The sequence below is a fragment of the Salvelinus alpinus genome, chromosome 37 (assembly GCF_045679555.1).
Source record: "Salvelinus alpinus chromosome 37, SLU_Salpinus.1, whole genome shotgun sequence".
Classification (NCBI taxonomy): Eukaryota; Metazoa; Chordata; class Actinopteri; order Salmoniformes; family Salmonidae; genus Salvelinus; species Salvelinus alpinus.
Genome location: NC_092122.1, coordinates 1,961,473 through 1,973,682, shown reverse-complemented (window position 1 = coordinate 1,973,682; position 12,210 = coordinate 1,961,473). Strand labels below are relative to the sequence as shown.

Sequence of the window (12,210 nt, the reverse complement as noted above, 5' to 3'; positions counted from 1 at the left end):
ATAACTAAGCATAACTCTGAGTTCTGGGTCTTTCAGATCACTGAAGTATGTAAGAGAGTAAGGCCCATAGAAATATAATACTTTTTCTAATAGGGATTCTATATTTATGGTAAGGCAGTATGTGGGCCCAGTTCATAGCGTCTTTGAATGGTTTGTAGGCCAATGCTAACCAAGAGATAGGCCTATAAACCACTCAAAGATGCTATGGCCCACACACTGCCTTATAGTAGAAATACAATCCCTACTATAAAAAAATATATAATATTTCGAATATAGGGCATTAATTAATTAGATATAATGAATCAGGTCGTAATTTCATGGTAATTAATGCATAGTGGCTCAAACCCTAAAAACAAAAATGTACAGCACTTCTCTTCTGCTATTCGACCATCGCTGGCGCTGTCCAATAGACACATGGTGCTGATATGCAGTCGGGGCGCTGTCCAGTAGAAGTGGGGCTGAACTTCGAGTTATGGCCGGCTTGGACACAGTTGCCATGGGATATGTTTAGGCACTATCAATCAAGTAACGGCCTCTGACATTCTTGATATGTTTCTACACTATAGGACATAAACTATGTTCAGTAGAGATGAAACAATGTTGTGTTTGATATGTATGTGTGTGATTTTGATTATTTCCAGGAAATGCATTAACAGATACAGCCTGTACTCTAGCCTAAAAATCAACACACACACACGCGCCACCTGTGAGCATCCCAGTATGTGAGTTTAGGGAGGGCTGCTTGCTGTTTGTCCTGTACATACAGCAAGAACCACGTTATTAGATGTTAATTGGTGATATATTTTTGATGTAGTTTTATTTTTCCGAACATTATTTTATTCCGGCGATATAACGCACATTCTAGTCTCAAAATCATTTGGAGGGAATTGACGACGCATCCTGCGCTCACTCTCTACTTCTCTCACACTCTCTCTCGTTATTTCTCTCTCCATCCTCCGTTTTATTCTACCAGTATAGAATAACGGCGCGCATGATGGTGATCATCTACAAGTTTGGGTTTGAGGACAGTCGATAGTGACGTGTGATCTCTAAGGACTTTCTTTCTAGGGTAGATCCCATATGCTATTCTTTATCAGTTTTAAAAGGACATTGTTGACGAACTACATATGTCCAGTGTTTTTCTTTACCTGGGAGCCTAAACGATTCACACATCCTCTACCACAGTTGAATTAGAGGAGCGTTACGACGTTGCGGTACAGGTGATTGCATCTTTCAATCCTTTATAGCAATCATAATGGAGATCATACTGCGATTTCAGGATGCCAAACCTATTCTCCTGATTATCCTGAACTAGCCTGTTACTTCTACAAATATCACTGAGAAGTGGGTTCTCTTTGGAATACGAAACATTTAATTGCGTCACATGTGAGTTCCCAAGCGTTCCAAGACACCTTTTTTTCGTCAGCTGTGAACCTCAAGAAGATGCTACATTTTTTACGCACCGGCTGCATAGCCATATGAGAGCTTTTGCAATGAGAGGTTCGTTCTCAACATGTTTTTTCCAAGGATTACACGTGGAGAGAGGCGCGTCGTAAGAGAAAGACCTGGCTGGTGAAATTACTTTTGATTTTTGTGAGAGGGTATCGCTCTGTTCAATGGCTCCGGCTTTGAGGTTGACTAAACGTAAGGATGCCAGCCCCTGGCCAAGGATGTCTTCAACTTTCTGGGCTGTGATACTGTTGACCAGTCTCTTAATCATCTACTGCGGTAAGTCCTCTAGCTCTGGCTCGTTTTCCCTGGTCATATTGGTTCATATTGAGAGAGTGCTGCTGCCGTAGACTATAGGGTTACCGTGGTGTCACTGTCTACTGCTTTGGCATGAAAATTATGCGACAGCAATATCGGAAATCACTTCAAGGGTTATTGGTTTTGCCATTGCAGTCGAACTAATATCGTTTCAAAAGTAGGCTATTGGATAACAGTTCCGATCTCATGCAAGAACGCGCCCACGCACGTATGCACAATTACACACACGCACACACACACACATACACACACACACACACACACACACACACACACACACACACACACACACACACACACACACACACACACACACACACACACACACACACACACACACACACACACACAGGCAACTAATAATTTCCTTATAAGGACACAGTTTATAATAAGAGTAGCACACTCACTCTGTTGGATGTGTGGAATTGTCAAGTTGGTGGCATACTTCATTACCATCATCCTGTGGAAAGGGCAATCACGCATCAGCCACTGTTTGTGCTATTAGATCATTGCCGTATTTCACCTGGTTGCAGCTGGATTGCACTGGACTGTGATACACTCATTAGGTGGAAGCTTCTTCATCATCATCACATTTAAATGAAGAAAATACCATGAATGAAAAATCTACATTTGATCTCATCTTTATTTAGCCCACCCAGGTTAGTCTCATTGAGATAAAATGTCATCTAAGAGAGAGACATTCTTGGCCGGCCCTAACTCATCTGTGTATTCTGACCATGAAAGGATAGCATGCCATGCCAGTATTATTCACTTGAGAGTGATCTCCAGCTGGCACTATGGGTTATGTGTGAAAGCGTATGGGAAAGGAAGCATTCGTTGTGCATTAACCACGATAAGCGTATTACAAGCTAAGCCATTTTATTAGCACTTAAGCTAACGACTAGGGGCACATTTACCACACAAACAGATCCCTCCTTTTCGCTAGAATTTCATTGAACGTACTTGTAATTTAGCAGAGCTTCTTATCCAGAGCGAGGTACAGTAGTGAGTGCATACATTTTCCTCCTGGGACCCGATGGGAATTGACCAACAACCCTGGCATTGCGAGAGCCATGCTCTACCAACTGAGCTACATGGGACTCATTTCCTCTCCTCTTCCAGGGTCTTAGGTTCATTATAGGCTGCAGCAAAAGTCGAGGAGGGAATTGAATCCGCTTTTTCATTTTCTTCTCTTTTGTCTTGAGAATGAACGGCCTGTGTGTTTCGATCACACAGAGACTGTGGCTGTTTAATCATTGGCCAGTGTTTCTCTGGATGTCTCAGATCAATGTGTGTCTGTGTGTGTAAGTGTGTGTGTAGAAACTATTCCTCTGTGGAAACCTAACGTAGCAGGTGTAAAAGAAAAGCCTGAAACTAGATTCCCCACATATTCTGGTATTGACGAGATGAAGAAAAAATGTAGAGGGAGGTTCTCTTTTGCAATGTTGGCTGTTTGCTCTGGTCAGCAGTCTACAGAGCCATACTGATCCTCCCTACTGTTAAACAGCTGTTTGTCTCTAACTTGATTTTACACCTGTTTCCTGTGTCCCTTTCCTTGATGATTTCTGACCTACCTGTTTTTGTACATTTCTTCCCTCCTGGCTTGTCTTTTCTACCATGGTCTGACTCCTTCCGCTGTCCCTTTCCTTGTCCAGTCCTGTCCCTCTCGTCCTAGGCTGCCTCTACTGTACTCTCCTGTCTACCTTCACTTGTCTCTCCTGCACTCTTCCCCCTATCCAAAATGGCTTCTGAAGCAGTGCCCTGACCTACTTGTGGTCTCTGACATGAATCTCAGAACCTGACTGGACTGGCTTACCAACAGACCCCGTTACCAACAGATGGCATGCTTCTCTTCTGTGAGTCACAGAACAGAAATATAGCCAGAGCTGATCCATAATTGTTATGCTGGGTATGAGATGAAAGTACAGCCTGTGTGTGATTACATCAGCTGGATGAGAGGGTTTGGACTAGGGCTGGGCAGTGTACTGTATTTTACCGGTAGTGATGCACGGACCGGTATGGGTTTTTACTTTACCTTCTATAACGATATTTCAGTGTTTGGTTTGTTAAATGGGATACGCCACACTGGCACGTGTAATGTCAATTTTTTTAGTTGACTCCGTTTGCTACTCGAGGCGTCTCTCTCTCTCTTTCCTCCTGCATGTCGCTTCCCCATGCGCTTCCCACACCAAGCCCTGCCCCGTCACTCAAGTTGTGGCTCAACCAAACAACCACGGAGTCACGAGCACTTGCCATGCCGTCACACTGTATGCATGGTCAGATGCAACAAGATGTTAACAACAACATGGATTTCCACTTTGGTTCTTAATATAAATCCACAAGCGGTCTATATTTACACAATTAGTTTGTGTATCTTATTGTCTGCAAACAGCTAGTTTGTCTTTTCTTAGCAAGTTGTGAGTAAAATAAATTGTGTTAGCCGCTAATGTAAGTAAGCTGGCTAGCTAGCTTGCTAAATGTACAAATAGTCAAAGCAAACGTAGCTAGCTCATACAGCCTGATACCAGTTCTGGTGTAGGCAAAGATCACCATGTTGTTTGTGTAATGGTATCTTCTAAATCAGAGAGGAATAGGCAAAGCATAAATATGTTAGCTTGTGCTAGCTACATGAAATAAGAGAAAACATGTCATCTAACATCTAATTAGGGTCCTCTGGGAAACACTGACCAACACTTTGGTTCCTACTCTTTCACAATAGTTCCTCCCTGGCTTGGTCATTCATTGTCATGTCAAATAACAATATATTCAAAGTGCTGCCCACTCCACTGAGTATACAAACCATTAGGGACACCTGCTATTTCCATGGCATATACAGACCAGGTGAATCCAGGTGAAAGCTATGATCTCTTATTGATGTAACCTATTAAATCTACTTCAAACAATGTAGATGAAGGTGAGGGGACAGGTTAAAGAAGGATTTTTAAGCCTGGAGACAATTGAGACATGGATTGTGTATGTGTGCCATTCAGAGGGTGAATGGGCAAGACAAAATATGTACGTGCCTTTGAACGGGGTATGGTAGTAGGTGCCAGGCGCACCGGCTTGAGTTTGTCAAGAACTGCAATGCTACTGGGTTTTTCACGCTCAACAGTTTCCTGTGTGTATCAAGAATGGTGCACCACCCAAAGGACATATAGTCAGCTTGACACAACTGTGGGAAGCATTGGAGTGCCAGCATCTCTGTGGAATGCTTTTGACACCTTGTAGAGTCCATTCCCTGGCGAATTGAGGCTGTTCTGAGTGCAAAGGGCGGTGCAACTCAATATTAGGAAGGTGTCCAAATTGTTGGGACATTTAGTGTATTTTCCAGCTATAGAGTTAGAATAAGCATTCTATTTCCATGATTCCAACAGTTCACCATTTAATTAGGCCTAGATATTTTGCCCATATCATGCACAGTGGCACAGTGTGGAAATGCTAACAAATGAGTGCAGGAAATTACAGAATTCATGAAATTGTTGTTGTTGGAGTTGGATTGAACAGAATAAAACCATCAGAATGGAGAAAGACCCATTGAAATCACTTTTAATTTGTGTGGCCACCCTAGGGTCATGAATTACCGTCACGCTCGTCATAATAACTGGACCAAAGCGCAGCGTGATCTGGGTTCCACATCTTTTTATTACCAGGTGAAACTCACAGCAAAACAAAACAAGAAATAGCAAAACGAAATATGAAGATACTATAGTGCTCACAGGCAACTATACAGTACATAGTCAAGATGCCACAAAGCACAAAGGGGAAATGGCTGCCTAAATTTGATCCCCAATCAGAGACAACGACAAACCTCTGCCTCTGATTCGGGAACCATACCAGGCCAACATAGAAACATAATCACCTAGATGACCCACCCTAGTCACACCCCGACCTAACCAACATAGAGAATAAAAAGCTCTCTATGGTCAGGGCGTGACAACTACTCATGAAGCATATTTAGAACTTTTACTATTCAAAAACATAAAATACCATAAAATACCGTCACACTGTAAAGAATGTTACATATATATATAATGATATGATATTTTGGCTATATCGCATTATAAGACTTCATATAATGTTTGTCAGGAAATGGCAGCATTAAAATAAGGACAATCTAGCCATATATAGCTTGGAAAATAACTGGCAAAATGTTTTAAGGCGGTACTTGTTTCTGAAAATCCTGTTACTGAATCTATAATCCGTAACTCCTTGTATAATCCTTGTATTATCCCGATTGTACAATCCCGATTTTATAATGTGTGGCTATCTGTATAGAAACCATCTGAGCCCCCCCAAAAAATCCAAACTGGGACCTATAACACAGCGGAGTTATAGGTGCCGGTTTGGAGAAAAGTTTTTCTCAGTCGGGTCCTGCACAGATATCCACACATTATACATTCTGGATGGACGGAACAGGATTTTTGGAAACAATTACCCCCTAAAACAATTAGCCAATTATTTTCCATGCTCATCATTTGTCACGGCTGTCGTAGGGAGGAGACCAAGGCGCAGCGTGATCAGCGTACATTCTTCTTTATTTAAAGAATGAACACTGAACAACACGAACAAAATAACAAAACGAACCGTGAAGCTAATATGGCTAGTGCAGACAGGCAACTAAACATAGAATAAGAACCCACAAAACCAAAAGGGAAAATGGCAACCTAAATATGATCCCCAATCAGAGACAACGATAAACAGCTGCCTCTGATTGGGAACCAATTCAGGTCACCATAGACATACATATGCCTAGACTTACAAACACCTAGACATACAAAAAACCCTAGACAATACAAAACAAGCATACTCACCCTCGTCACACCCTGACCTAACCAAAATAATAAAGAAAACATAGATAACTAAGGTCAGGGCATGACAGTACCCCCCCCCCCCCCAAAGGTGCAGACTCCCGACCGCAAACCTGAACTTATAGGGGAGGGTCCGGGTGGGCATCTACCCTCGGTGATGGCTCTGGTTCTGGACACCGCCCCCCTCTTTACACTGATCCCTCCGCCTTTGTAAATCCGGACCGTGGATCATCGCCGGAGGCTCTGGACTGCGGATCATCGACTGTCGCTGGAGACCCCGGGCTGGGGACCGTCGCTGGAGACCCCGGGCTGGGGACCGTCGCTGGAGACCCCGGGCTGGCGACCGTCGCTGGAGACCCCGGGCTGGGGACCGTCACTGGAGGCCCCGGACTGGGGATCGTCACTGGAGGCCCCGGGCTGGGGATCGTCGCTGGAGGCTCCGGATTGGGGATCGTCGCTGGAAGCTCCGGACTGGAGATCGTCGCTGGAGGCCCCGGACTGTGGCCAGTCGTTGGAGGTTCCGGACTGTGGCCCGTCGTTGGAGGTTCCGGATTGTGGCCCGTCGTTGGAGGTTCCGGATTGTGGCCCGTCGTTGGAGGTTCCGGACTGTGGCCCGTCGTTGGAGGTTCCGGACTGTGGCCCATCGTTGGAGGTTCCGGACTGTGGCCCGTCGTTGGAGGTTCCGGACTGTGGCCCGTCATTGGAGGTTCCGGACTGTGGCCCGTCACTGGAGGTTCCGGACTGTGAAACGTCACCGGAAGCTCTGGATTGGGTACTGTTGCCGGAAGCTTTGGACTGGGTACTGTCGCCGGAAGCTCTGGACTGGGTACTGTCGCCGGAAGCTCTGAACTGGGTACTGTCGCCGGAAGCTCTGGACTGGGTACTGTCACCGGAAGCTCTGGACTATGGAAGCGCACTGGAAGCTTGATGCGTGGTGCTGGAACTGGTGGTACCGGGCTGAGGACATGCACCTCAGGGCGAGTGCAGGGAAGAGGCACAGGCCGTACTGGACTGTGGAAGCGCACTGGAGGCCTGATGCGTGGTGCCGGAACTGGTGGTACCGGGCTGAGGACACGCACCTCAGGGCGAGTTTGGGGAGGAGGAACAGGATGTACTGGACTCTGGAGGCGCACTGGAGGCCTGGTATTGGTGGCACCGGGCTGAGGACACGCACCTCAGGGCGAGTGCGGGGAGGAGGAACAGGACATACCGGACTCTGGAGGCGCACTGGAGGCCTGGTGCGTGTGTCCAGGGTCCTGCTTCATCCAGTATCTCCTCCCAGGTCCATTTCCCCATTAAACGCTGCTCCTCCTTTTCACGCTACTTGGCATCATTGTAGCCATCTAGGACATCCATGAGAGGTGTCCAACAGTATATAGGGCTAAAGAGAATCTAGTCTATTTTGTAATTAGCATATATTACAGAGCAATGTCATCTGACTTTGTGTATTATTGACCATAAACACACACACACCAGTGCATGCTCCGCGTGACACCTATTTTCTCACGAGTGTGACCGTAAGCGGCTGAGAGGAAATAAATGGAAGGTCTGTGATTATGACTGTGACTCATATGGTAAATGTCTCTCAAAATTAGCATCTCACTGTGAGATCTGCACAAACACAGCTGAGAGAGAGAGAGAGAGAGAGAGAGAGAGAGAGTGCTCCTGTCTGTGTGTGTGTGAGAGAGAGACACACACAAGGCTGCACACTAGAGATGACACTTCAGCTTAATTCACCAACAGCATGTCAAAGACTGGGGTTAGTTCATTCCCATGGATGTCCTGATTACGTTTAAAATATGTCCTTAGCCACTGATAATATTTATTGTTTTTAAGTGAACTACACACACATATATTTAGTTAAAGAGACAGTTTTTTTTCAGTGCACTGTAGCTCCCTCCTCTGGATGTGACTCGAGATGCGTTTGTTGGTTTGTTCCAGTGATATACATTTTTACTCATTCATTGGCTCTGCTTGTTGGCGTTGAATTGCTAACGATGAGGCCATAGAGATAAAAGTCTAAATGCCAATAACGTTAGCCCGGTGCTAGTTAGAACCATCGGAACGTGTGTGACTGGGGTCCTCTGTGGGGTTACTACATGAATATCAGTCAGGTGGTTGTGATCGTGCAAAGTAGAACAAACGCTGGGCTATTAACAAGCTGTACTGGGAGGTTAGGTTGGGATGTTGATGCCGATGGATCATTATCACTGCATGTATCTGAAGGGGAAAAGTGTGTTAGTGTGTGTGTGTGTGTGTGTGTGCTGTTTCAGTGTGTTGTGTGGGAGTCAGTCTATAAGTAAGATCTCAGGAGCATATTGTTTCTCAGGGTGCTTATGCTGATCGTGAGAGAGATCGGAGAGGGAGAAGGTGGGTGAAGGGAAGCCTGTACAGTTTTTCCCTTCTCCCCTTCTGCACCTCCCACCCCCAGGGTCAAATCCAGCAGTAGCAGATGAATCATGCCTGGTCCTGATGTAACACCTGCTGTCATCGATAGGCCGACAGCACCACCAGCCCCTATAACACACCACTATGAGTCACTACCGCCCCACACGTCTTCAGTAGTCATTACAGCCCACCACACATCCCCGTTCACTTTAGACACCCTCTGACTCACACCCACATTCTCAGCACGCACGTCACTCAGCACACCGCATACCCGGCTCACTCCGAACACCAGCACACACACCCACAGATATCCCACTGTCTTAGATGGAGCATCTTCTAATGCTCTCTGTTCTGTTTGTTTATCTACATGTCTCAGTCTGCTTGCTCTACCTGAATCAATAATATTGTACTGGCCTTCGAACGCTGCATGGGGAACACAGCCTTCTGTATCCCGCTGTAGCCTCGGCCCTGTAGACTCAGCACTGTAGATTCAGCACTGTAGACTCAGGCCTCAGGGCGTTCATGGGGAAAACCCAATATGATATCATCTGATAACCCAAGCCCCTGATACCTAGCCTGAGAAACTTGCCTGAGACGTCAATGTGTTTGAAATTTCTGCAGCAAGATGACAAGGAACTGCCCTCAAAATCCAAGCAGCACCAGTAGGTAAACAAGCCTGCATTTGAACATCGTATTCTATTTCTGACATTGCACGAAGGGCATTTTTCTGGGTATAGAAATTGAGCCACTGTCTACATGTACATCTATAACTATCAAACTTGTGGAGGTTTTCACCAACAGAAAGGAGAAAGAAAGAACATAATGCATCTCTGTGTGGAAAATGGAGCTACTTTACCGAATGGTGTGACCATGGGTGTCATATAGGATGTGGAGGAAGTTCCTCAGCTCTGTGGTGTTCATGTATGTATCACAGATGGGCCAGAGAAATGTTGGCAGAAGATGAGTATTTTGTGACTCATAAAATATTGTTTAGTGATGAAATCCTAGTTGGTATATAATGCGTGAGCATCCATCACAGCAGTGTGGTAACAGAGTAATGCTTCTCACTGATGACATAGTAATCTACTGCTGATACTGTTCACATCCATTAATAACTGATGATCCCTTTTATGATTTGTCTTTGATATTTATTAGCCTGGTGATATTGGTGGATGTGGCTCAAATACTGTATCTTTTTCCATTGCCTGTATTACCAGAGTACCACCAATGGAATCCAAGTCTGATCAAATCCCTTAACGATTATCTTTAACAAACTATCCCTTTGACGATCCTAAAATAAGTTCATGAGAATAATCAGATATGTCTTTGACATTGCTGGATGCAGCTCAAATATATCGGAATATTGATTGTTTCTAATTGCTTATAAATCCAGTCTTCTAGAGAAGTAATGATCCTGTTTCTTTGGTCCAGGATAAAAGTACAAACAAAATGAATTCAGAGAGACACCACAACATTCTATGTTGTTCTCTGTGTAATGGGAAAATCAATGACTATTGCCTTTTCAATCTGCTATTCCAATACCTCATACCTGGTAACACCTAGGACAAATAAAGACACGCTATTCAATTACAAGCCCAGTGTCCATCTTCTACATATCACCATCGTATTTATTGGCTCCATCTGTTCCAGCAATTCATTTTGGAAACACACAGGAGAATAGCCTAATGAAATAAACCAGCATGACAATCCATCTCTGTCACCACGGTTGTTTATGTTTACAGATGACCACAACACACAAACACAAACAAACATAACACATGGGAGGGGTTGAGGGTAGCTGAAGGATAAAAATAAATTAAAAAGATAACTAATGTAAAATGTACCATGTCTGCAAAATGTATATAGTGTGTATAAGCTGGAAGTAGAAGCCTAAGTGTTGTTGCCCATTAGTTTACTCCAAATACATGAGGGTGGTAAGGTTAGGGGAAAATAATAAAGAATGAAAAGATATTTAAGAAAATAAGAAATGTATATATATATATGGGGGATTGGAAATTATGCAGAGAATTGCATTGTGTTTTTTGAGAAAATCAAATCTGTTACACTATAAACTACCAGCTTGTCTGTTGAATGAGATAAAGAGATGGATATTGTTGACATTCGTAGCTCTGTTTTCACAACTCGATCAGCAGTGAAACTGCAGCTTTTGAAAACTGCACATCCCCTACTGCCTGCGTAGGGTCACCACAAGAGAGGTTTGTTGACTAGATGACATGTTAACAGATCCTTGGGGCCTATAAAGGGCCTATAAAGGGGTGATAGTTGTGAAAGCAGTTCACATTAAGTTGCTTTCACAGGGTAGAGTGCTGGTATCTTGTGCTGTGTTCTCGCCAAACTAACATATCAGCTTGGGTTATGAATGACATACAATGGTTCAACGTCACTATTTTCGACGTATTCAATTGAGACCATGTTGTCTCTCGAAAGCCTCTGTCTCTCAATGTGAAAGCTGATGTAACTGACACCTGTATAGAAAAACAGAATGTAATATCAAACATACACGTACGCTAGTTTGTTTACCTTCTCAGAGATGTAACTGATAACGAATCAAAGCACATTTTATTAGTCGCGTGCGCCGTAAGTAACCGTTTCACCCACGTGCGTCGTAAGTAACCGTTTCACTGTCGGTCTACACATGTTGTTCATGAAGCATGATATGAGTGAACAAACTAGCCTACATGTGTTTGTATTTAGCTCTGGCATCAGTGAGTCTGTCATCAATTATAGAGATGATTCCTGGTTAAATGCTGCATGTCACTCGCATCATGAGTTGATATGAGTGTAATATATTTTTGATAGGCATTAAAACAGCATGCATAATGCATGGGTATTGACATTACACCCTGATGAGTTTAGTGCCTTCACTGTAACTTACAAGTTTGATCATTGATAGGCATATAGAGTGATCGTTTAGTTACACAATGACTTATAACAACAGAAACACACAGGATCAAATACACCTGGGGTCCTGTCTGGACACTTGGAGAGAGAGCAAGAGAAAGTACGTTTGATTCGCTGAGGGAGAGTAAATCCATTCACAGAGGACGGTTAGAGCTACTTCTCTTTATTATTGAAAAAAAAGCAATCGCTTTGAAGAAAAAAAATGCCACAGTGGCGTTTTGAATTCCTGGAGGGCCCTAGCCCCGTCACAGACAGACAGCTCACAGGCCCACGACAGCAAACGTCTGGAGCAGAGAGGAGACGCCAGCAAAGTGGATAGAGAGAG

At 44.2% G+C, this 12,210-nt stretch overlaps 1 protein-coding gene across 1 annotated transcript in view; it reads left to right on the top strand.

The window, feature by feature from the left end:
• The first annotated feature begins 821 nt into the window (after positions 1 to 821).
• The window catches only part of LOC139565787 (chemokine-like protein TAFA-5), a 179,484-nt gene continuing 168,095 nt past the window's right edge, over positions 822 to 12,210 (top strand). Inside the window, exon 1 of the mRNA XM_071386350.1 lies at positions 822 to 1,728. Within this exon, the coding sequence (XP_071242451.1) occupies positions 1,617 to 1,728 (112 nt within the window). The 5' untranslated portion in view covers positions 822 to 1,616. The remainder of the gene's footprint in view (positions 1,729 to 12,210) is intronic.